Raw genomic sequence first — 24855 nt, 5'->3', positions numbered from 1 at the left:
CATGATCTTGTGGTTCGTGAATTCGAGCCCCACGTTGGGCTCTGTGTTGACAGCTCAGAGCCTGGAGCCTGTTTCGGATTCTGTGTCTCCCTCTCTCTCTGACCCTCCCCCGTTCATGCTCTGTCTCTCTCTGTCTCAAAAATAAATAAACGTTAAAAAAAAATTTTTTTTTTAATAAATAAACATTTTTAAAAAATAATAAATTAAAAAAATAAAGCAGAGTTAATACCTATTCTTCTCAAGCTGTTCAAAAAGATAGAAATGGAAGAAAAGCTTCCAGACTCCTTCCATGAAGCCAGCATTACCTTGATTCCCAAACCTGACAAAGACGCCACTAAAAAGGAGAATTACAGGCCTATATTCCTGATGAACATGGATGCAAAAGTTCTCAACAAGATACTAGCAAATTGAATTCAACAGTATATTAAAAGAATTATTCACCATGATCAAGTGGGATTCATTCCTGGCTGGTTCAATATTCACAAGTCAATCAATGCGATACATCACATTAATAGAAGAAAGGATAAGAACCGTATGATCCTGTCAACAGATGAAGAAAAAGCATTTGGCAAAATACAGCATCGTTTTTTAATAAAAAACCCTCAAGAAAGGACAGAAGGAACATACCTTAACATCATAAAGGCCATATACGAAAGGCCCACAGATAATATCATCCTTACTGGGGAAAAACTGAGAGCTTTCCCCCTGGTATCAGGAACATGACAGGGATGTCCACTCTCACTACTGTTAACATAGTGTTGGAAGTCCTAGCCTCAACAATCAGACAACAAAACAAAATAAAAGGCATCTAAATTGGCAAAGAAGAAGTCAAACTTTCGCTTTTTGCAGATGACATGATACTCTACGTGGCAAACCAGAAACACTCCACCAAAAATCTGCTAGAACTGATACATGAATTCAGCAAAGTCACAGGATATAAAATCAATGTACAGAAATCAGTTGCATTTCTATACAATAATAAAGCAACAGAAAGAGAGGTCAAGGAAACATTCCCACTTATAACTGCATCAAGAACCACAACATACCTAGAAATAAACCTAACCAAAGAGGTAAAATATCTGTATGCTGAAAACTATAGAAAGCTGAAGAAACTGATGATGACACACAGAAATGGAAAAACATCCCATGCTCATGGAATGGAAGAACAAATATTGTTAAAATGTTGATACTATCCAAAGCAATCTACACGTTCAATGTAATCCCAATCAAAAGAGCACCAGCATTCTTCATAGAGCTAGAACAAACAATCCTAAAATTTGTATGGAACCAGGAAAGACCCCAAATAATCAAAGTAATGTTAAAGAAGAAAATCAAAGCTAGAGGCATCACAATACCAGACTTTAGCCTGTATTACATGGCTGTAATCATCAAGACAGTATGGTATTGGCATAAAAACAGACACAAAGACCAGTGGAATAGACTAGAGAACCCAGAAATGGATCCACAAATATATGGCCAACTAATCTTCAACAAAGCAGGAAAGAATATCCAATGGAAAAAAGACCGTCTCTTTAGCAAATGGTGCTGGGAGAACTGGACAGCAACATGTAAAAGAATGAAAATGGACCACTTTCTTACACTATACACAAAAATAAATTCAAAATGGATGAAAGACCTAAATGTGAGACAGGATACCATCAAAATCCTATTGGAGAAAACATGCAGCAACCTCTTTGAGCTTGACCACAGCAACTTCTTACATGACATGTCTCTGAAGGCAAGGGAAATAAAAGCAAAAATGAACTACTGGAACCTCATCACAATAAAAAGCTTCTGCACAGCAAAGGAAACAATCAACAAAACTAAAAGACAACCTACGGAATGGGAGAAGATATCTGCAAATGACACATTGGATAAAGGGTTAGTATCAAAAATTTATAAAGAATTTACCAAACTCAACACCCGAAAAACAAATAATCCAGTGAAGAAATGGACAGACGACTGGAATAGACACTTCCAAAGAAGACATCCAGATGGCAAACAACCACATGAAAAGATGCTCAATACTGCTCATCATGAAGGAAATACAAACCAAAAGCACATTAAGATATCACCTCACACTGGTCAGAGTGGCTAAAATTAACAAGTCAGGAAACAAGAAATGTTGGTGAGGATGTGGAGAAAGGGAATCCTCTTGCGCTGTTGGTGGGAATATAAACTGGTGCAGCCACTCTGGAAAAAAGTATGGAGGTTTCTCAAAAAATTAAAAATGGAATTATCTTATAACCCAACAGTAACACTACTAGGAATTTATCCAAAGGATACAGGAATGCTGATTCACAGGGGCACATGCACCCCAATGTTTATAGCAGCACTACCAACTGTAGCCAAATTATGGAAAGAGCCCAAATGTCCACTGACTGATGAATAAAGATGTGGTATATATATTAAATGGAATACTACTCAGCAATGAAAAAGAATGAAATCATGCCATTTGCAACAACATGGATGGAACTGGAAGGTATTATGCTAAGAGAAATAAGCCAGAGAAAGACAGATGCCATATGATTTCACTCGTATATGGAGTTTGAGAAACTTAACAGAAGACCATAGGGGAAGGGAAAGAAAAATTAGATACAAACAGAGAGGGAGGCAAACCATAAGACTCTTAAATACAAAGAACAAACTGAGGGTTGATGGGGGTGGGGTTGGGGGGGCTGGGGAAAAAAAATGGGCTGGGGATGGGCATTGAGGAGGGCAATTGTTGGGATGAGCATTGGGTGTTGTATGTAAGTGATGAATCATGGGAATCTACTCCTGAAGCCAAGACAACACTGTATGTTAGCTAATTTGATAAATAAATAAACAAACAAACAAACAAACAATAAAATTTTCAAAAAACTAAACTTTCAATGTTTAATTTTAACTACATGCCTAAAGGTTTATATATCTAAGTTAGCCCCCCCAAAAAGGTTTTATGAAATCACGTCATTGACAAAATAAAAGATGGTCATATATTTGGGCTGACTTTATATTTTAGCATACAAAGTAGTTGTTTGGGTAGTAAGTTAACATATTTTGAGAGTAATGAAAATATCACAAAATGCTTTGTTAATTATAAAGCATTTCCCAGACAGAATCTTATTTAAATATCTAAAACAACCAAATCTGGTAAGCTACTTGATCTCTATGTTCTGAACAAGAGAAAACTGAAGGTAAGGAGTTTAAATTCCCCAGGCAGAGAACTAGTTAATGACAGCACCAGGTCTGGATCCCAGGTCTCCAGATTCCAAACCCCAAGTTCCCTCCCTACACAGCTTCTTAATGGCACATACAACACTACTTCCGTAGTGCAACAAAGAGATGCTGAAGGTTTTGGGATCCACAGATTAGGAAAAGCATCTCAGGAAGAATCTGAACTTTAGAGCCCCCCAAAATAGTAAAAGGGACCAAGCTAAGCAACACTACAGTAGTCAAAGCAGAGCTAATTATTTTGAACCTAACAGAAGTCTGAAGTTCTCTTTGCAATGACATGGATACAGCTAAAGAGTATTATGCTAAGTGAAATAAGTCAGAGAAGGGCAAATACTGTATGATTTCACTCACAGAGTTTTAAAAACAAAACAAAAAAGCAAAAGGGGGAAAAAGAGAGAGAGGCAGACCAAGAAACAGACTCTCAACTATAGAGAACTGATGGTCACCTGAGGGGAGATGGGTAAGGGGATGGGTGAAACAGGGGATGGGGATTAAGGAGGGCACTTATTGTGACGACCACTAGGTGACATATGAAAGTGTTGAATCACTATACTGTACACCTGAAACTAATATTACACTCTATGTTAACTAACTGGAATCTAAAGAAAAACTTTAAAAAAAAAAGTAGTCTGGAGTTCTCAATACAGGAAAGATTTAGGTTAATGTTTCTAAAACTGGAATACTCTGAAATATTCTCAGGAATCCTTCAGTTCTGTATGAGAAAGTTGTTGTTGTTTTTTTTTTTTTTAATTTAGTTATTTTGAGAGAGAGCGTGTGCACGCACACACTCGCACACCAAGCATGGGGGAGGGACAGAGAGAGAGAGAGGAGAGGGAGAGAATCACAAGGTGGTTCCACAGTGTCAGCACAGAACAGTGTCTCACGAACTTAAATGACTGAGCCACCCAGGCACCCCTGTATGAGAAAGTTTTTAATTTTCACTTGCATGTTGATCACAAAATAATCATAAGCATATTCTAGATCATCTTCACGAGCTCTAAATAGCTAGGTACCAATGTAAGATTTCAGGGCTTAAGTTTGGTTTGTGATAATGATAGTGTGCACCTTAATAATTTGCTGTAGTACCTTAACTGTCACAGATTAGAGAGAAATATAGAAGCAGCTCTAAAACAAAAACTATTATGGCATAAGCAAAGGTTGTGCACTGGTTTAGGAGTGCTTTAAATAGAGTCCTGGTTCTCAAGTTTTAACATGCACTGGAACCACAGAGAGGGCTCACTAAAAGACTGCATGTTTCTGATTCAGTAGGACGAGAACCTGACAATTTGCATTTCTAAGTTTCCAGGTGATGCTGATGGTTCAAGGACCACATTTGAAAATTACTAGATAGAGAAAAGTCGCACAGAGTAAGGAGTACAGGCATGCTGAACTCAAAAGAAATAGCACTACAGCCTGTTTGGATATTTAGAGGTCATGAGATGAACTGGTTCCCCTGCCAAAAAAGGCAGCGGTAGTTACTAAAATTTCTAAATTGCAACGAGTAGCAATTCAGTTTCAGCAAAACACCATTATCTGCCACACTGACTATTAACTTTGTTTTCACTGGTTTTGTAATTTTATGTCTATTAATTGGTGAAACTGTTTTGATGTTGTAGTGGTATAAAAGCTCTAAGTATAGGGAACATTATAATAAAAACAATTCAAGATAACATCAAGATCTGGGAAATGTTTTCCCTTTAAAAGGGCTCTGTACATTATTTAAAGCTGACAACTGAGGATGCTAGTGTAACTACATTTTGCACATGGTTATGTTATTTTATAGAAAATAAGATAATTTACACATTTCTAGCCTTCTGCTCTCACCAATAAAATAACTTGGATTATGGTCAACTCGAAATACAGGCATTGCATTACCAAAATCTGCACACAGAATACTGAAAATGAAAACAAACAAACAAACAAACCCCACCACAGGGGACTCACCATTGCTGCTGGTTTTTGCATTCTTTGCCAGTTGTGCGCGAGTAGCAGCAATCAAACTATCATGAGCCAACTCCTGAACCCGGAGGAACCATGGAATACTACTATCCGTGCTCTCACTGGAGAGGAAATCATTCCCTGAATCCTCCGCCTCATCTTGTACAAATACTAAGTGCTCAGCTGAAGAGCCCAGACCTGGAAGAAAAAAAGAGGATATGTGAAAGATACCTATCAAGTAATCCTTTTATTGGCCCTGCCTCATGTGTCCTGAAACCAGCTATTCCAGATTTTCACCTCTCACCTTAGGTTTCTGTTCTCCTACAACATTAGTTTATCACCTTTTCACTCCTAGCCAACAGACTTTTCTTACCTCCTCCTGTTTCTGAGGCAAAGCTGTCCTCCCTGGCAAACAAGCTAACCCTCACCTCTAGTATGCTGACCCTATCCTTCAGTTATCTCCTCTCGGCCATCTGTGAGCCATTCCTCCCTACTGGCCATGTTACAATCTCCCTTTATAGCCTTTAAATCTGTCTCGCCCATTTTTATTTTAACGAGAAGAAAAAATCCCAAGTACTTCTGTAGCTATTCACTGTTTCACAGTCAAATTTCCTAAACAAGTGTAACTTCTAACTTTTGTATCCACTTTCTCATCTGCTATCCACTCCCCACCTCTAACCCTGGCCTCCATACCTCCATCACCTCAATAACAAGTGCTCTTGCAGAGGTCACCAGATACACACACTTCCCAGCCCTCATCTCACTATCCCATCCTGTGGTATTTGTACTACCTTTCTTCTTTAAGACTTCTCCCTCTCTTGGCTTCTCCCACACCACTCTCCTTCTGTTTTCTTTATCCCTCTCTAGCAACTTCTTCCCATTCTTCTGTTACCCTTTTAAGTGTTTTTTTTTTTTTTCCAGGATCCCAGATTTGCCATCTTTTCTGTTTATGCTCCTGAGTCAAAGAATCCATGTTCGTTGTTTCATATATTTCCTGAATGCTGATAAGCACCAAAACAACTTATTTCACACAAGACAATTCTAGAACTTTAGATTCCTGTTTCTAACTCTCTAAAGGACACCTCCTCATGAATGTCCCTCTGATCCCAACATCAACAAGCACAACTGGAACTAATCATCCTCCCCACAACTCTGTTCTTGGGTTATCTTGCTGAATGGCACAACCGAATTTCCCAAACAAGAAACTTCTGAGTCATCCTAGAGTCTGCCTTCTCCCTCTACACATTCTACTGATCACCAGACTATACCAATTCTCTAAAATATAAGGCTTCTTTTAAGTATGACTGAATTAAATATGCCCCACCCCCAGTTTTTTTCCTTAAGCATTAGCACAGTTCAGAAAAGGATAAAGGATACCTGCTCTTGTTAGGTTAAGAAGAATAAAAGAAGTGCTATCACTTGGCTGTAGATCTTGCAACAAGCTAGGAGACTCTGGAGCGGACAAAAACTCCGGGGACTTCTGTACAGTCTGAGCCCTCGTCTCTTCTCCGTCTGGACCCACATTCACCTGAAGGCTTCTCAACACGGCCGAGGAAGGGACCTCCTTGGAGGAGTTTGTATGACTTGGAGTATCATCTAGCAAAGGGAAAATACCATGGCTTTACGTAGCACCTATCTCCAAGGAGCTCACCAAACGTAGCCTCTAATACCCTTATAACATCCCTTATGCAGCAGCATTTTTATTTTACAAATACAAAACTTGCCTCAAGAAAGAACAAAGAGATAACTTTAAGTTTTAAAGGGAGTCAGCTGAAATGTGAAGGATAGACTTGTCTGACACTCGGCAGTAACTATCAACCAACCATCCACATTTGGACATTATAAACGTTTGTCTTTGAGGTCAGAAATTAGTACTTTTCCCTTGAAAAATACAGTTATACAATGAATACTAACTCAAGAATAGGATCTAAATTTTTATTTTTCTTGGGAAGAAGTCCCTCCCTTTAATTTTTATAGCATGTATGTGACAGCTCTGTTGAGTCATTAGGGGAAAAAAACACAGCCTGAGAAATAATTGAAATTTTATAGAATCGCCAATATGTTTTATTATACCTCTAGATTTACACTGAAATGTAAAGAAGTAATTCAGAAGACTTGCTCTCTAGAACTTTATTCTAAGGGCAGGGATGAATTTCCAAAGGTTTTGGCTGCAATGAAATGAGCAACTGCACTACAGTGACAAAGCATCCAATGTCTTCAGGGGTTTCATTCATCTTTATAAAAGGCAGGTAATTTTTTTCCTTTTTTTTTTTAAAGGAAATAACAAATAAGATTATAGGAATGAAAGTGGAAGCCTACGGATGGTGTTGCCATTTCAAAACCTAATGAAGTAGCACAATATGAATGTGCCACAGAACTGGTTAAATGGTAGATTTAAGTGGTTAAAATGGGTAACTGGTTTAAATGGTAAATCTTAAGTTACGTATATGTTACCATACACACAAAAAAATTTTTTAAGTTCATAGCAGCACTGTTTGTCATAGTACAATGCTGGAAAATAACTAAATATACATCAACAGTGTTATGGATAAAGAAGTTGTGGTTACACTCATATAACAAAACACTATACGGCAATGAAACCAAACAAACCACAACTATACAGACAAAGATTAATCTCACAACTACAGTTAACGGAAAAAAGGTACAACAACGTACAGTTTCATTCATTTAAAGTCTGAAAACACCTAAGATTAAACTGCATTGCTTAGACTTGGATGGCTGAACTTGGAAAACAAATAATGGTCAAAAAATTGAGGATAGTGGTGACCTATTGAAAAACGGAGGTTGTCTTTATGAGGGAAGAACCCAAGGAGGGCCTGGTAGCTGGCAAGGTTCTACTTCTTGATTGGGTGGTAGGTATCTTCTTTATAATAATTCTTCAAAATGCTTAAGCATAGGGTTTTATATTTTTCTGTATCTATGACATATCCCAACTAAAAAGAAAACATCATTCATGGAATGATACACATATGTTTAAGATGGAGGGGAATAAGGTTCGGGAGGTATGTGCAGGTATGTTTGTGTTTGTAATATTATGTTTCATGAACTAGGAGGTGAGTACATGGATTTTCATGTATTATTATTGATAATTGGTCATCTAAAATATTTTTATTTTTTAATGTTTATTTATTTTTAAGAGAGAGAGAGACACAGAGTGCAAGTGGGGGAGGGTAAGACAGAGAGGGAGACACAGAATCCAAAGCAGGCTCCATGCTCTGAGCTGTCAGCACAGAGCCTAATGCGGGACTCAAACTAACAAATGGTGATATCAGACCTGAGCCAAAGTCAGACACTTAACCGACTTCGCCACCCAGGCGCCCTGGTTATCTAAAATATTTTTAATCAGGGTACCTGGCTGGCTGAGTCTGAAGAACACATGACTCATGATCTCAGGGTCATAGTTCAAGCCCCACATTGGGTGTAGAGCTTACTTAAATGAATCTATAAATAAAAACTTTAAAAAATTTTTAAAGTTTTATTTATTTTGAAAGAGAAAGAGAGCATGACCAGAGGAAGAGCAGAGATAGAGAGACAGAGAGAATCCCAAGCAGATTCCACACTGCAAGCATAGAGCCCGACACAGGGCTTGAACCCACGAACCACAAGATCATGACCTGAGCCAAAATCAGGAGTGGGACACTTAACCAACTGAGCCACCCAGGTGCCCCAATAAATAAAAACTTAAAAAAATAAAATAAATAAAAAAATTTTAATCAAAATTAAAACTAAAAGTTAAGGTAGATGCTTTTGTTCCTCTTTTCACTTCATTATTGTTAAAATACTCAACAAATTTAAATTAGGAGAAAAAAATTTTTTATGCCTAATGAAGATCAAAATTTATTAGCACATGGAAATTTACACATATTGAAAACCCACAAGGATTTGGAAAAACTCCTACATACCAGTCGAAAAACAGGAGCTGAATGATAGAAGATATGGGAAAGCTAGGAGCCAGCTAGATATGGAAACCTTAAGTCAACATTGGTTGGTTGAATATATCTGTCATTCTTGAATCTTTAAACATTGAAAAAGATTTTAAAGTCACTTCAAAAAATCAAAAAAGAATACCACTAGAGGATAGTAACCAGAAGACTTTGTAACATACAAGTTATCACTAATCACCAATAGGTGACCGTCCCGATTTAATATCAATACATTGTGAGTAACTTGTTCTGTGAGTGTTCTGTGAGACAAGCAAACATTTCTAATAAATTTTAACTTGATAAATGAACAATGTCTTGCAATATGAGTAATATGTGACACCGAACGTCACGTGATCACAACTAAGCCAGTGGTTCTTCTCTCTCTCTCTCTCTCTCTCTCGTTCACTTGCTCACTGTGGGATTGTGGGTGGGTGATGGCCTCCCATGCTCACATGCTTGGTCTCAGGCCATGGTGTTTGTCAGAAATCAGTGACTTTTCAGAACATTGGAAGGTGACCACAGCTAGCACTAGTGTATTTTTTGTCACTTCAAAGCACCTATGGACAGTCAGTCCTTTGCTTTTCCATCCACAAGTAAGCTTAAGAATGTTTTGCTTCAATTCCAGGTCATTGGATAGGTTCCTTGTTAAAGTTGCAGAAAAAGAAAAAGACTCCACTGAGCCAATAGATAGCAGTGATTCCATTAATGATAGTGAAAGTCATCGTACATAATAACCCTGCTCTCTCGTCTCCCTCACGCCAGCCACGAAGGCTTTCAAAAGTAAGTGCAGGTTACTTTGTTTATTTTTCTTTATTATTTTGTATTATATTACAGTATTATAATCATTTTTATATGAATATTTTTGGGTTGTGGAATGAATCATCTGAGTTCCCATTATTTCTTATGGGGAAATTCACTTTGATATATAAGTGCCTTGGATTACAAGCATGTTTCCAGAACAAATTATGCTCACAAACCAAGGTTTTACAGCATTCCAAATTTTAAACATTCCAATTTCCAGAAAATAAAGAATTCACTGCATCCAAAAATAATGTTCTTCTTTCTAATAGTCAAGTGATAGGATCTCCTTTTCCCCATCCAAAATTAATCTCACTACCCATGATCAGCATTCTGCCTCTTCCTACCTCTCCTAGAGACTCCCCACTAATTATCCATTCTTTCTGCTCTAACTGGCTCTTTCCTCAGCATAAAACCATCTTCAAATATTTCAGACCTTAAAAAAGAATTCTGCCATCTACTTTCTGTCCTTTTTTCCTCCCCTAGCAAGAGAGCCTTTAGAAAGTGTAGTTACTTGGGGCGCCTGGGTGGCGCAGTTGGTTAAGCGTCTGACTTCAGCCAGGTCACAATCTCACGGTCCGTGAGTTCGAGCCCTGTGTCGGGCTCTGGGCTGATGGCTAGGAGCCTGGAGCCTGTTTCCGATTCTGTGTCTCCCTCTCTCTCTACCCCTCGCCCGTTCATGCTCTGTCTCTCTCTGTCCCAAAAATAAATAAACGTTGAAAAAAAAAAATTTAGAAAGTGTAGTTACTTCCTCAACTACACTTAGCTTGCACTGATACCTCAACCCACTGCAGCCTGGCTTGCCACTCTCTTTCCATGGAGCAGGTCCAGCCAAGGTCAACAATGGCCTTGTTGGTCCTATCTCATTGGGATAGTCCCTATCTCATGGGCTTCTTAGAAGCATCCGACACATTGATTCTCCTGCTTTACAGCAGGCTCTCCTGCTTTACCCTGTACCTTGAATAGGGAATTCCACTTTGATCTTTTCTTCTCACTCTCACATTCTATGAATGATCCTATCCATTACTATAGCTTAAATTACCAATGCACTTGTGACTTCCGTGGCTGCTTATTCTCTATGATTCCTAATTTTTACAGTTGCTACCAGTCAGTTATCTCATCTCACCAGTATCACAGAGCAGGCTAAGCTCTTAAGACTTGCTTATCTTATTTCTTGTGATCTTAATTTTTACCTGGTAACATTAGCCGACTGCATTCTGAGGCCTCAGTCACCGGAAGGAGGGACAAGCAAGTAATGTCTTTAGCTTCTGATTCTACTAGCCCCTGTCCCAATGGGATGGATGTATTCTGAACGAACTGTACCAGGAGCTGAGGGTGTGGGGGAGACAATATTGAAAAATACAAGTTGTTAGGAATGAATCTAAACCGTTGAATTTACCAAAAGTTGATAATGTAATTAAGTCTTCATTGCTTGCTAGTCTCAACCACGTTCATAGAAAAACTAGATTCACTATATAAAATAACATTTAAAGTTATTTTTATCAAGTGCACTGTTCTAAAGAAAAGCTGAATTATATAATTAAGTTAACCTCTATCACCTTCTATCAGAGAAAATACAAAAATAATTTTATTTTTAAATGAAGGCTATTAAGAAGTCAACTGCATTGTACTGATTACATTTTACAAAGCACTTTTTTGAGTACTGGCTCATTTAATCATCAGTATAATTCAGTTAAGACTGAACATGTATTTTAAAGACAAGGAATCAAGTTGAAGACATCAAATAAGTTGTCTAAGATCACATGACTACTTAGGAGAAGTAAGTCTTCCAACTTATGTACCCTGATTCCAAATTCATTGAACTTTCCACTATGCAACACAGATATACTAAAATTATGTGAGAAAAATGAATAAAAATAAAAAATGTTTAAATCATCTAATCACATTTAGGAAGAAAACACTTTCAGACATATACAAAATTAATTTAAAAATGGTTGTGGCAGTAAAAATTTACATATGTATATACACATACACATATACACCATCTATATAAAAATTTGGTCATTATGCAATTATCTAGATGTATACTAACTTACACTTACTTAAATAAATATAAAAAGTGATAGGTAAAAACAAAGTTTTTAAAGTACTTAGTGACAGAAAAAATAACAAACTAGTAGTTATAATCAAAACCATACAGTCCACAAAAACTTTAAATATTTACTATCTGGTTCATTATAGAAAAAGTTGGTTGACTCCTGAACTAAGGATGAACTCTGGAAGATAGCCCACAAAAAAATATAAATAAATAAACAAAAAGTGCTGCCTTGGCTCACCTCTGGTTTGGATTCTAACTCATCTGATAACATTGATTCAGCTTCCAAATCCTATAGCTGTTGAGGGGACAGGTTAAAAATTTAATTCAGAGTCAATGACACCTTCCTGCTATGCTCATATTCCTTTAGGAAATGCTATGCTTTTCCTGTAAGATGCTGTGCTGAGTGGATAATCAATTTAGCCTAAAAAAAGATAAGAGAGAGAAAGAGAGAATTAGAGTAGTGAAAAAATGCAGCTAAATAAACAAAGGCACTTCTCCACGTATCCAAAAATCACAACAAGCAAAAAATAACGAATTCAGCCCAAACACTTGTTTTAAATAGAACAAACCCAACAGGTGTCAAAATCCATTAAAAGTTGTATTTAGAGAATTCCTAATTCTAATATCTATTTTAGAAAAGTTCTTAAAAATGGAAAAAGGTATGTGCCCAAAGAATTTCTTGTTAGCATCTGTGATAACAAACAACTGCAAGCAAGATATAAATAGACATATATACCCAACATTCAGGGAATAGTTAATTAGGTTATGGCACTGTCACTTAAAAATACGGTTATGAAAACAATGCAACAACAAAAAATGCTAATGACATGTTAAATTACAAAAACAAAATTCAGAAGTATACACTTGCTATTATTAAAACTAGTTAAGAAGGTAAAAGGGAATTTACACAACTATGATAGTAGCTATGTTAGGTGGTATAGGCTGGTGTGACTTATTTTTCTTTTCTCAATTTCCCCATCTTTCTAAAAGTAGTTACACAGTGAAAATTTGAACAGTGTTTCCCAAAAGTAGTACCCTTGGGACCCCGATGCAGCTGTTTTCCCCCATAATTAAAATTCTTATTTTCTTATAGCTTAATTTTTTTTCAGAATTTTGACAAATAAGTCCACTTTATTTTGTACAATTGTTGCTAAAATTGGGAACACTGCTATATACAAACTAACCATACAGCGTAAAATGTACCCAGGATGGGAATTTTCAATGAATACCAAGGTTGACTAGGTTAGAAAAGGCAGACTTACTCTACAAAAAGAACATATAGAAGTACCTGAATAAATTTTCATTTCTGTTCATTGTCCTTTTGGTTCCTTCCCCTCCCCCTTGCTAGCTTCCAGAAATCCTCATTTTCATCGTAAAAAAATAATTCACAAGATGTAAGTGAAAGTGTCCTTTTATTTAAGTTTCCCACATAAAACCAAGTATCATAAATTCCTGACTTTTCCTTTTACATGTGTTTTTTCTTATGCAATGACTATACATAATAGTTCAATGTGATTTATCCATCTCTCTTTTTCACAGAAGAAGGAACCAAGGCTCAGTACATCACTTATGAAGTTGCAGAACCAGAACTCACACCTACAGAGCAGGTTGGCATGAATGGTGATTACATCTATCTACATCTGATCTTGGAACACCAGGATTTAAGAATTCCTTTTCCCCAATTCCAGCTCATCTCAAGAAGCCAAGAAATTACCAAATGTTTAAGTTATCCTTAAGGTTCCTCCAACTTTGATTTTACAGGATTGTAAAATCTCTAGGAAACTACGCAACTATTCACTCTCCTTTATATTTGTTAAGGTTCTTAGAAAAGAATGGTGTTAGCTGCATTTCTAGTACCCTTACCTAAAGAGAAATGAAAAAAAAAAAAATGAAGTTCATGAATATGTGCACTGAACAAGAGAAAAATCATATACTAGATCTTAGATAGTTTGGCAAAGCTGTAATAACAATTTAAAGAGGGAAGCTACCACCTCTCTTCTAGTTTAAGAGCCACCTCTAGATCACCATTTCTCAAGGGTCCATGGCTATCCATGATATCTTTTTATTTTAGTGTCTTCATTTTAGTGATAATCTTTCTGTTTTGTTTATTTTGAGACAGAGAGAGAGAGAGAGAGAGAACTGTGCATGTGAGCAGGGGAGGGGCAGAGAAAGAGAGAGAGAGAATACCAAGCAGGCTCTGTGCTGTCAGCTCAGAGCCCAAGGAAGGGCTTGATGCCAGGCTCTATCTCAAGAACTGTGAGATCATGACCTGAGCCAAAACCAAGAGTTAGATGCATAACTGACTGAGCCACCCAGGTGCCCCTCATTTCAGTGATAATCTTTAAAAAAAATTAACATAAGCATTTTCTAGAACAAAAGGGTATATATAATTGAGTTCTGCCTAAGTTTGGTGCCCAAGTTTGTGGTTTGTATGTACAATGTGAATTAAAGCGAGACTAGTAGCATAGAACAGACAGGCTGACCTCAAAAGAATCTGTACTAGAGTACTCAGTACCAAATCAGGTGTACTGTGTGAATCTCATGTTTAACACAGCAACCTGCTATGTTTATTAGCTGAAAGTGTGATGGCAAATATGCAGTTAAATCTGTTTCTATTCTTAATTCCCATCATCCATTTAACAGGTTTCAAAAACTGCAATGTAAGTCTTTAAGTAACAGTTTCACTGAGGTATAATTTATATACCATACGATTCACTCATTTAAAGAGTTTGGTTAAATTGTTTTTAGTATATTCACAGAGTTGTGCAACTACAACCACAATCAATTTTTAAAATGTTTTTAGTGTTTATTTATTTTTGAGAGAGAGAAAGAGACAGAGTATGAGCAGGGGAGGGGCAGAGAGAGAAGGAGACACAGAATCCGAAGCAGGCTCCAGGCTCTGAGCCGTCAGCAGCACAAAGCCCCACGCAGGGCTCAAACTCACGAACCACAAGATCATAACTTAAGCCGAATTTGGACGCTTAATCAATTGAACCATCCAGGTGCCCCACAAAATCAATTTTATAACAACTTTATCACCCCCAAAAAGAAACTCCTGTACCCATTAGCAATCACTCCTCATTTCCTTCCAAACCTTCCCCTGACCAGACCTAGGCAACCACTAGTCTATTTCTGTCTGTATGGATTTGCCTATTCTGGACATTTCATATAAATGGAGTTATACATATGATCTTTTGTGCTTGGCTGCTATCACTTAGCATAATGATTCCAAGGTTCCTCCCTGTTGTAGCATGTATCAGCATTTCTTTTTATTGTCAAGTAATATTCTATATACATTTTATTTATCCAAGTAACAGTTAATGGACATTGGGTTATTTCTACAATTTGGCTATTATGAATAAAGCTGCCATGAACATTGACGTACAAGTTTTTGTGTGGACATGTATTTTTACTCTTTTGGATACATACCTAGAAGTGGAATTGCTAGGTCACATGGCAACTCTATTTAACCTTGTGAGGAATTACCAGGCTGTCTTCCAAAGTGTCTGCACCATTTCACAATCCCACCAGCAGTGGATTTCTCTATATCCTCACCAACACATTATTATAGCTCTCTTAATGGGTGTGAATGGTAACCCATTGTGGTTCTGAACTGCATTACCTGATAGCTAGTGGTTTTGAACATCTCTTCATGTGCTTATAGGCCATTTGTACATCTTTTTAGGAGAAATACTTACTTAGATTGTTGGCTCATTTTTTAAATTGATTGGTCTTTTTATTGTTGAGTTGTAAGAGTTCTTTATATATTCTAGATATAAGCTCCTTATCAGATAAATGATTTGCACAAACCTTTTCCCATTCTGTGTTATCTTCTCATTTGCAATGCAAATCTTATCATTTGAACAAGGCAACTCTAACTCTACAGTTATCAAACAAAACCTCATTAAAACTGTCATTCAAGGACTTCTAGTCAGTTTTAGTTAAATGTGAGATCCCATTATCATAAGCTGCTTAACAATGTCTTGACACTATAAATACTACCTTGTATGATATTCTCTGGATTAGTATTACTAAAGGTAAATGTAGAAACCGATGAAATATATTCCCGAATCCAAGGCTAAATCTTTCCGCTATTAAGTTCAACATTAAGTACTTCATTTCAGCAAAACAACATCTCTACCATACAATATGAATGGTATTTTGAATTTTGTTTTATGGTGTAGTTTACATTTGTATACTTACTCATAAAGATCTAACTCCATGGCAACAACTGATATAATCGTAACAACCTAAACTGTACTAAGTACACAGTTCCTTAGAGTCATCAAAACATATTAGACTGCTAATATTGTAATAAGTTTGTATGGTGGCAGGTGGGTAACTAGGCTTACTGAATAGTCTATCAAATTGTGGTAATGTATCAAACTGTCAAATCACTATGTTGTACACCTGAAACTAATTTAACACTATATGTCAACTATTCATCAATTAAAAATAAATCTATAGGGGCACCTGGGTGGCTCAGCTGTTAAGCATCTACTCTTGTTTTTGTCTACTCTTGGTTTCAGTTCAGGTCATGGTCTCACAAACGCCGTGTCAGGCTCTGCTTTGGTGATGCGGAACCTGCTTAGGATTCTCTCTCTCTCTCCTTCGCGCTCTCTGCCCCTGCCCTGCTCATGCTCTCTCTCTCTCTCTCTCAAAAAAAAGAAAAAAGAAAACTTGAAAAAAAAAAAGCTACTGGGATCTTCAATGTAGGAGGGATAAGAATTACTACATAGCTTTATGTCTGAGTATATTTAATGTAATCATAATAAAAATAATTTGGCAGTATGGGGGCCACTATAGTGTGCAATGCAATGTTTTTCCTTTATTAATGCAATTTGCATGACACGGGAGTGACTAGGACTGCACTTACTCAAAAGGAAGCTATTTTCAAGGTAATTATGGGTCTCAAAGAGATTTCTTCCCAGGCTTTCTTATTAATTAAGATACTAGAAATGCAATACCAAGTAGTCACATACATCACCCCAAATTCTTTATTTTTATTACTGTTTTTGAGAGAGAGAGAATGCACCCACGAGCATAAGAGAGGGTCAGAGAGAGAGAGAGAGAGAGAGAGAGAGAGAGAGAGAGAATCTCAAGCAGGCTCCACACTTAGCACGGAGCCAGTCATGGGGGCTCAACCCACAACCCTGGGATCATGATCTGAGCCAAAATCAAGAGTCGGATGCTCAACTGACTGAGCCACACAGGTGACCCATCTCCCAAATTCTTTAATGTGAACACTAATAGTTGCTCATTTTTATTTTGTATCTTTACCTGGTAGACAGGCAAAATTTATATTCTTATTTCCTTTTATATTGGAAAAATTACTAATTCAGCCCATTTTAAATAACAAAGGAGATAATGACATTTAACCATCATCAAACCAAGGATAGGCCCATCAAATCATATTTTTCACAAGTCATAAATAAGGCATCTTGGTTCTGGATAGAGTTCACAACAAAACAAACTGATCTCAGAAACCCAGGGATAAGTCTAATAAATACGAGATAATAGTCAGACCCTTTCTCCCTCTACCCATGCCAACAACTGAATTTTACTGTGTGCATTGCTCCTTTTGGCCATCAAAGCATATTAGACTGCTTAAAGAAAAAAATCTTGGTCCAGCACAAATTATATTTTTTAGAAATCCACTGCCCTACCACTGCTATTATATTAATAGTTAATAATAGCAGAATATGTTAATATGCTATCCCATAGTCAGCTTAAAGGTTAAAAGGAATGCAGGCAATAGATATCTTTGCAATGAACCAAAGCAAAGTACAGGAAGGCCTGAAAACTTCTGTAAATTGGTAATGAGAGAACTCATAACAAAAGCAAAGCAGATTTAAGACAAAAGAGATCTCTATGATCTAGACCATCCTGAAAACAATTCTCCTTCTGTTTTTAGCCAAATAAACAAATCCTGAGAACTGAAGTCTGATAAACTGCATTCTTCTACAGTACACTCAACATCATCCAGCAAATTATTCATTAATACTAAGTAGCTAAACAAGTTAAATAAAGAAGCTGAGATGTTTATTAAAAAAAAAAAAAAAATCCAAGGTCTCTAAAGCAAAAATCTAAATTCTACCTCTGACTTTTTGGTTGAGACATAGGCAAGCTACTCAACTTCTTGGCCCTAAGTAACTCATCTGAAATACAGATGAAACAAATCTACCTAGGACTATTTACCTATCAGTCAACAGAAACGCTTACAAAATTCTTCAAAAACAAAGCTCTGCATAAGTGCTTAAGAGACAAGTAAATCTATCAAATGCATTGTATACTATAAAAGGTTAAGAAATCTGCCTTTATTACAGAGCCCAAATTTCCTATAAAGCAGTGATTTTCAAACATTTTGACTGCAACCCACAGTAAGATATATTTTCCATGATACCTCAGAGAATGAAACACATGCTGAGATGCAAATAACATATTTTCATGAAACAATACTAACCTATGTTAATCTCATGCACTCTGAATTTTTTTAAATAAAACCCACTAAAGTGATCTCACAAACTACTTAACAGATTATGTCCCACAGATTGAAAAACACTATAAAGTATCTTCAAAAGTCTAAAATACATATGTTAAACACAGACTCAGCCATAAAACATAAAACCATAGATATAAACCTGCTATAAATATACAAGTCAGCAATTATCACTGATAAGAGTCTTGGGGAAACTGAAATTACTTGAATCCTCACACAAGACAGGAATTAGTTAGTGGTAACACTGTGTCCAGAGGGTGGAGATGGCCTAAAAATCAATGCAGGCTACACAGAGAAATATTGGGAGGAAAAACCAAGCCAAAATAAACTAAACAAGCAACAGAGGAACATAACTGATACAGGTCTCTTGCCTCAGTTCTGACTGCTGTACAGAAGGGAGTGCATTCCAAAGGGAAAGATGATCAGGGGCTTTTACTACTCTGCTCAAGAAAGAAACAGAACATCATTGTGTCAGCTTCTAAAAAGTAATGTGATTCTACCCTAGGAAAACAAAGTCCAGAATATCAGTACTGTACTTATTTGAGGGAGGTAGAAAATGCCTTGACCTTGACCCAGTTTCAGAAAGAAGGGAGGGAAGGGGTAAGAAAAAAAAGGGAAGAAATTAAGAAACACCATGGTTCTTCCCGATTGGTCACCAATCTGCTTCTTGGCTCCCTCCATTTCTACCTATGTCTGACCACAGATATAGACCCAAATGATGTTTCACTAAAGCTGAAAAATACTACATCAAAAATCCTACCAATGGCAGGGAATTACAAAGGCCAAAAATTAAAATTTAAAAAGGAGTAGTTTAAATTTTGGTATAAAACGGTAGTTGTAGGGGCGCCTGGGTGGCTCAGTCAGTTAAGCATCAACTCTTGATTTCAGTTCAGGTCATGATCCTAGGGTGGTGGGATCAAGCCCCACGTTGGGCTCCTGAGTAGAGAGCCTTTCTCTCTCTCTCTCTCCCTCTCTCTCTCTGCCCTTCTCCTTAGTTCATGCTCACACACTCTCTCTCTCAAAATAATTAATTAATTAATTAATAAGATACTAGCCCTAGGAAAAGAAAAGCCAGGTAACTTCTTATATTCATATCTAGTATATTATGCAAGTTGATTAAATTCTAATAGTTAAGTGGTAACAGGTACTAATGAAAAAAAAATTGGAACATAGAAGTGTGAAGCCAGAATGAATCTTAGCGATACAGGATTTATCTGGGGCCTTCCCTTTTCCTTCCCAGGATCTGCTGAGGTGTTCTATTCCACAGCTCTCATTTTTATTCTAGTGACTTCCTCCTTTCTCTGCAAACCTTCAGAGCCAAATTTATCAAAAGACTTGTCTCCACTTTCTCATCTCCAGTCACTATTCAATCCCAAGACTTCACCAAAACTTCTCTTGTAAAGGGTACCAAAGATCTTCATGTTATCAAATCCAATGGACACTCTGCAGTCCTAATCTTATTTGACCTTTGCAATGAACAACTATTGTTTTTAATTGTCCTACATTCATTTCCCCTGCTTAGGTGACAGGATCTACATTAGTTTGGGGATGTACCCCTCCCCCATTGGATACACCTTTGGTGAGACTGCAGATTAAGGTGTTCTTTCCTTCACTGACCAACTGTTGGACACTTGACCTGCACTGAACAAATCAGCCACTTTTCCTCAGAACGTGAATTCTAAAAGAAGTAACAAAGGGCTGAAAACTGCTGCAGCAGCCCATTCATTCCGGTAATGCAGCTAGCAGCCTCCCCTGGGGCTGCTCAGATTCCTGTCCTTTATGAAGCCAAGGACTTCATCATTTCCTTTGATCCTATGAGCTGCCCACATCCTTGTTATAAATTCCTCTTCTGAAGCAAACTGGTTACTTCTGAAGCAATCAGAGCCATAACTGGTATTATCCCTTAGAAGCACTGTCTCCTTCCTCAAACACTTACTGTTTTTGCTTCAAAGATACATGTTCCTCATTTTACTCTTATTGTCATTGCCATTCCTCCAGTTTCCTTTGGTAACTTTTTTTTTTCTTTGAGAGAAAGAGCAAGAAAGAGAGAGATGGAGGGAGAGAGAGAGAGACAGAGAGAGAATCCCAAGCAGGTTCTGCACCGTCAGTACAAAGCCCGATGTAGGTCTTCAAGCTCACTGAGATCATGACCTGATCCAAAATTGAAAGCTTAACTGAGCCATCCAGGTGTCCCTCCTTTGGTAACTTCTATACTCTTCCTGCACAGCCTCTAAATACTAATATTCCTCAGGATAGTATTCAGGACCTCTTCTCTTGCTACACTCTCCTCTTAGCATAAGTTCATGGCTTTAAATGATAGTCTCCAAAATTTTTTAAAGTTTTTATTTAAACTCCAATTAGTTAACATACAGCATAATATTAGTTTCAGGTACACGATACAGTAATTCAACACTTCAATACAACACTGCGTGCTGATCACCAAAATTTTTATTTATAGCCCAGATACGTCCCTGAGCTGCAGACCTGCATATACAATTGCTTACTTGGTACCTGTACTTAATGTTTGAAACTTGGTATCTCTAATGTGTCTAAAATTAATTCTCTCTCAAGCCTGTTTTCCATCATGCCCTGCCAGCCCCACTCACCACAATCCTCTACTTAAGACAGGACCACCATGCACCCCATTTAGGAATCATTTTTATTACTTTCTTTCTTTTGCTCCCAATATCCAGTCCAGCTGCAAGTCCCATGAAGATAACAAATCCACCTACTTCTATCCACCACCCTATTTCAGGCCACCATTAACACTTGCCCTAAACTACTGTTAGTGCCACCTAACTCATCTCCCTGCTTCTACTCTTGCCTACCTTCCATTCTATTCTCTTTCCAGTAGTAAATATCTTTTTAGGGGCACCTGGGTGGCTCAGTCGGTTAAGCATCCAACTTTGGCTCAGGTCATGATCTCATGGTTGGTGGGTGGGTTTGGGCCCCGCGTCAGGCTCTGTGCTGACAGCTCAGAGCCTGGAGCCTGCTTCAGATTCTGTGTGTGTCTCTCTCTCTGCCCCTCCCCTGCTCACACTCGTCTCTCTCTTGTCTCTCAAAAATAAATAAAAATGTTTAAAAAAAATTAAAATGATTCCTATTATATCACTCACCTGCTTGAAACTCTTTACGCGGCTTCCCAATGCACCTACATAAAAGTTAAACTTCTTGTCCTGGCTCGTAAGAACCTATGTGATCCATTCCTGTTCCTCCAACCACACTCCAGAGTCACTCTCCCTTACTTGCTCTCCAAGCTCCAATCATCTTAGTTCCTTCAACACATTAAGCTCTTTCTGATGTTAGGGATGTGCACACGTCTTTTCCTCTGCCTTGGAATGCTTTTACCTCCCTCTCCATTAGTTACCTCTTTTTCACTTTTCTGGGCTCTGTTTAACTATCAACTCATTTACAAAGGCTTGGCCTGGTCACCTTATCCAAAGAAGATTCCCCACACTTCCACCTTTGTTCTCTATCTCTACTATTTCTAATTGCTTTGTTTTTATATAATATTCCTTTTTTTTTTTTTTTTGGGTCTGGTTACTCCCCTAAATTGTAAGCTCCATAAACAAGGGCAGGAACTAGTCTGTCTTGTTTATAACTTTACATTCCACTACCTAGCACAGTGCCAGGCAAAGTACTTTATGTAATTCATAAGGAATTTAGGTCTCCAAGAGTCATTTCTGATACTGTGAAACTCCAAGGCTGTCTTTACTATGAGATTAAAGGGCTTCTATACAAACTTCCCTGCAAGCACCTAGTAGGCACTGAATAAATGAATGAATGACCTGGATATAATACCAAAATATTTGCCTCTATTCCTGACCTCTCTCTTCAACTCCAAATTCCTGACCTCTCTCCTCAACTCCCACTGCTTGCTGGGTATCTCCACACAGATATCCACCTCAAACCTAACAATGTTCACAATCCAGATAATCATCTCTACCACCAAACCTGTTCTTCTTCCTGTATTATCCATTTCAATTATTGCCCAATCTTCTTCCCACTCAGCCATAAATTCTAGGTCTTTAACAATGTCTCTCATCTTCAATATTTAAATAACCCCAGTAGTTCTAATTCCCCCAAATTTATTCCCCCTGGAATGCCCTGTTTAGGCCTCATTATCTTTCAACTACACTATTAAAAGAAACTACTAACTGGTCATCCTTCCCTAAAAATTCCCCCCCCCTTTTTTTTAAGTTTATTTATTTATTTTTGAGAGAGAGAGAGAGAGAGAAAGCAGGGGAGCGACAGAGAGAGAATCCCAAGCAGTGGGACTCACTCCCACCAACCATCTCATGACCTGAGCCAAAACCAAGAGTCAGCCGACTGAGTAGTTTAGGTGTCCCAAAATTCTCTTCTTCAATTCATCTTTTTATGCAGCCACTCAAATTATCTTTCCAAAACACAGAAATGCTTGTTACTTCACTCACTCAAAATTCAGTGCCTCAGAATATTAGTCAAATCCCTAACTATGGCATTTCAAATATCCTACAATCTATCTTCAAACACTGTTTCACTTACAGCACGTCCATCTTCCTCAATTAACCCTTTGCTCCAACCCACATGGACTGGCTACTGAATGAACACACCAGCCTATTTCAGTGCTCCACATCTTTGCTTAGAATAGTTCTTCAACCAATAATAAGCACTATCCAGCTGTGATTTTTTGAAATCCTTTCCAGACTTTTTTTTTTCATTTTTTTAAATGCTTATTTATTTATTTTGAGAGAGACAGTGTCAGCAGTGGGAAGGGGCAGAGACAGTGGAGAGAGAATCCCAAGCAGGCTTCCCGCTGACAGCACAGAGCTTAACACGGGGCTCCATGCCTCGAACAGTGAGATCGTGACCGGAGTCAAAATCAAGAGCTTGATGCTTAACCGACTGAGCCACCCAGGAGCCCCTCCTTTCCAGATTTTAATATCCAACTCAAATGCCATCCTCCACTAAGACTCTGATCTTTTCCCTCCAGTGAAAACAAATCTGTCCTTTCCATAGTGTTGTCACAACACGCTATTTCACCTCATTTTAGCAATGATTCTATCCTGTCTAGGCTGTTAGGTGTCTACATGTATAACTTTCTCATTGGTTAAAGTGGTTGAACTTATTCATTCTACTCTCATTAACTGAGTATTATGCTTTGCACAAACTAAGCATTCAGGAAATACCCGCTGAATAAATAGGTAAGCCTCTTCATTTACAAAGAAGGGGGAAAAAAGGTAGAGATTAAGTAACTTGCCAAAAACCAGACATCTACTTAAATGCAGAATTTTTAAAAATTAGAACCTAAATCTTCGGTTTAGCTGACTTTACTGTCCATACTAAGTAAGATAAAACAGGTGAAATTTCTCACTCCCTAACAACAAAATGCCACCGGCTTTATTTCAAAAATGTTTCTTCTATTCACTTCGCAAATATGTTGCATTGACCCATGCGCCAAAGTGAAGAAGTACAAATTCTTAAGTCCCAAGTTAGTAATGTTTAACTTCCAAATGGTGCCTAAATGCATTTCAAAGCCTCATGAGCAAGTGGGATAAACTTTAACAGCCGAAGAACTGCATTCTTTTCTCTGAAGAAACGTCGGAGAACTTGAACCTTGGAATGCCTACAAGGCTGTAAACACCCACAGCCCACAGCCTCGCCTTGAAATGACAGGCGAAGGAGAAGCTAGCAGCCAAAGCCCCTCAGAGCCGGCAACCTTCCTTCTTCTAGACCCAGAAAGTAAGTGGACGTATGAAAGAAGGGGTAGCTCTGGGCTGAAATACCGAAGGCAGAGTCTCCTCGGCATCCTCTTTGCCCCACCGCAACGGCCTTAGTGTAAGGCCCCGAAGCCCGCGGGCAGGGCTCGGCTGCGGGTGCAGTCCAGGAGCCCCCGCCCTAGGGATTCGCTGACCCTAGCTTTCTCAGGACCGTCTTGTTCCCAAGCCCCGGCCCCCAACACCAAGCAAATGAGCCGAAACACCGGCCCCAAAACGCCTCGAGGGGAAGGGCCGAAGCCGTAGGGCTTCAGACCGGCCGCTCCCGGGCCCGCCAGATAAGGGAGGGGTGCCCAAGGTGGGGGCGGTTTCCCTGTCCTCTCCTGAGTCGAACTCGGCCCGAGCCCCCGAGGGACCGGTACTGGCTCCCTCCCTCTCGGCGACCACCTAGCTGTGCCGCTGTGGCCTGGCCCAGCCCAGAGCTCACCTCCCCGTCCCGGGCAGCCTGCTAGCCGTCAGTCGGTCCCGAATTCCGTCCACACACAGCGTCTTCCGGCTCCCGCCGGAAGCAGCGGCAGCGCGGGACAGGAAGTTTGGCCGGCCCCCAAGGCTCACACCCACTCGCCGCCCCAGGCTGGACAGCTGCCGCCCCGCGTGGGGGTCTCCCCAAGGCGTTGATGGAGGGCTGGGGCCGGGCTGTCCGCG

General features: G+C 38.6%; 1 protein-coding gene across 7 annotated transcripts in view; it reads right to left on the bottom strand.

Moving 5' to 3' along the window:
- The window catches only part of ZNF410 (zinc finger protein 410), a 49210-nt gene extending 24423 nt beyond the window's left edge, over positions 1–24787 (bottom strand). For 4 of the 7 annotated variants that reach the window (XR_003422614.2, XM_027066122.2, XM_027066125.2 and 1 more), the window contains exons 1-5: positions 24638–24787; positions 12194–12376; positions 11090–11225; positions 6532–6750; positions 5161–5352 (exon numbers count right to left, since the gene is read on the bottom strand). Coding sequence is in view for 6 of the 7 variants with exons in the window: in XM_027066122.2 (XP_026921923.1) it covers positions 5161–5352; positions 6532–6750; positions 11090–11225; positions 12194–12226 (580 nt within the window). In the remaining variant the exon portion in view is untranslated. Of the gene's footprint in view, positions 1–5160; positions 5353–6531; positions 6751–11089; positions 11226–12193; positions 12377–13243; positions 13821–24637 lie in introns of those variants that run through there. The other 3 variants (XM_027066121.2, XM_053224698.1, XM_027066124.2) reach the window with 3 other exon arrangements.
- Positions 24788–24855: the final 68 nt, after the last annotated feature.

The sequence above is a fragment of the Acinonyx jubatus genome, chromosome B3 (genome assembly GCF_027475565.1).
Source record: "Acinonyx jubatus isolate Ajub_Pintada_27869175 chromosome B3, VMU_Ajub_asm_v1.0, whole genome shotgun sequence".
NCBI lineage: Eukaryota > Metazoa > Chordata > Mammalia > Carnivora > Felidae > Acinonyx > Acinonyx jubatus.
Note: the sequence above shows the minus strand (reverse complement) of the source record. Positions and strands in the feature narration are given on the sequence as shown.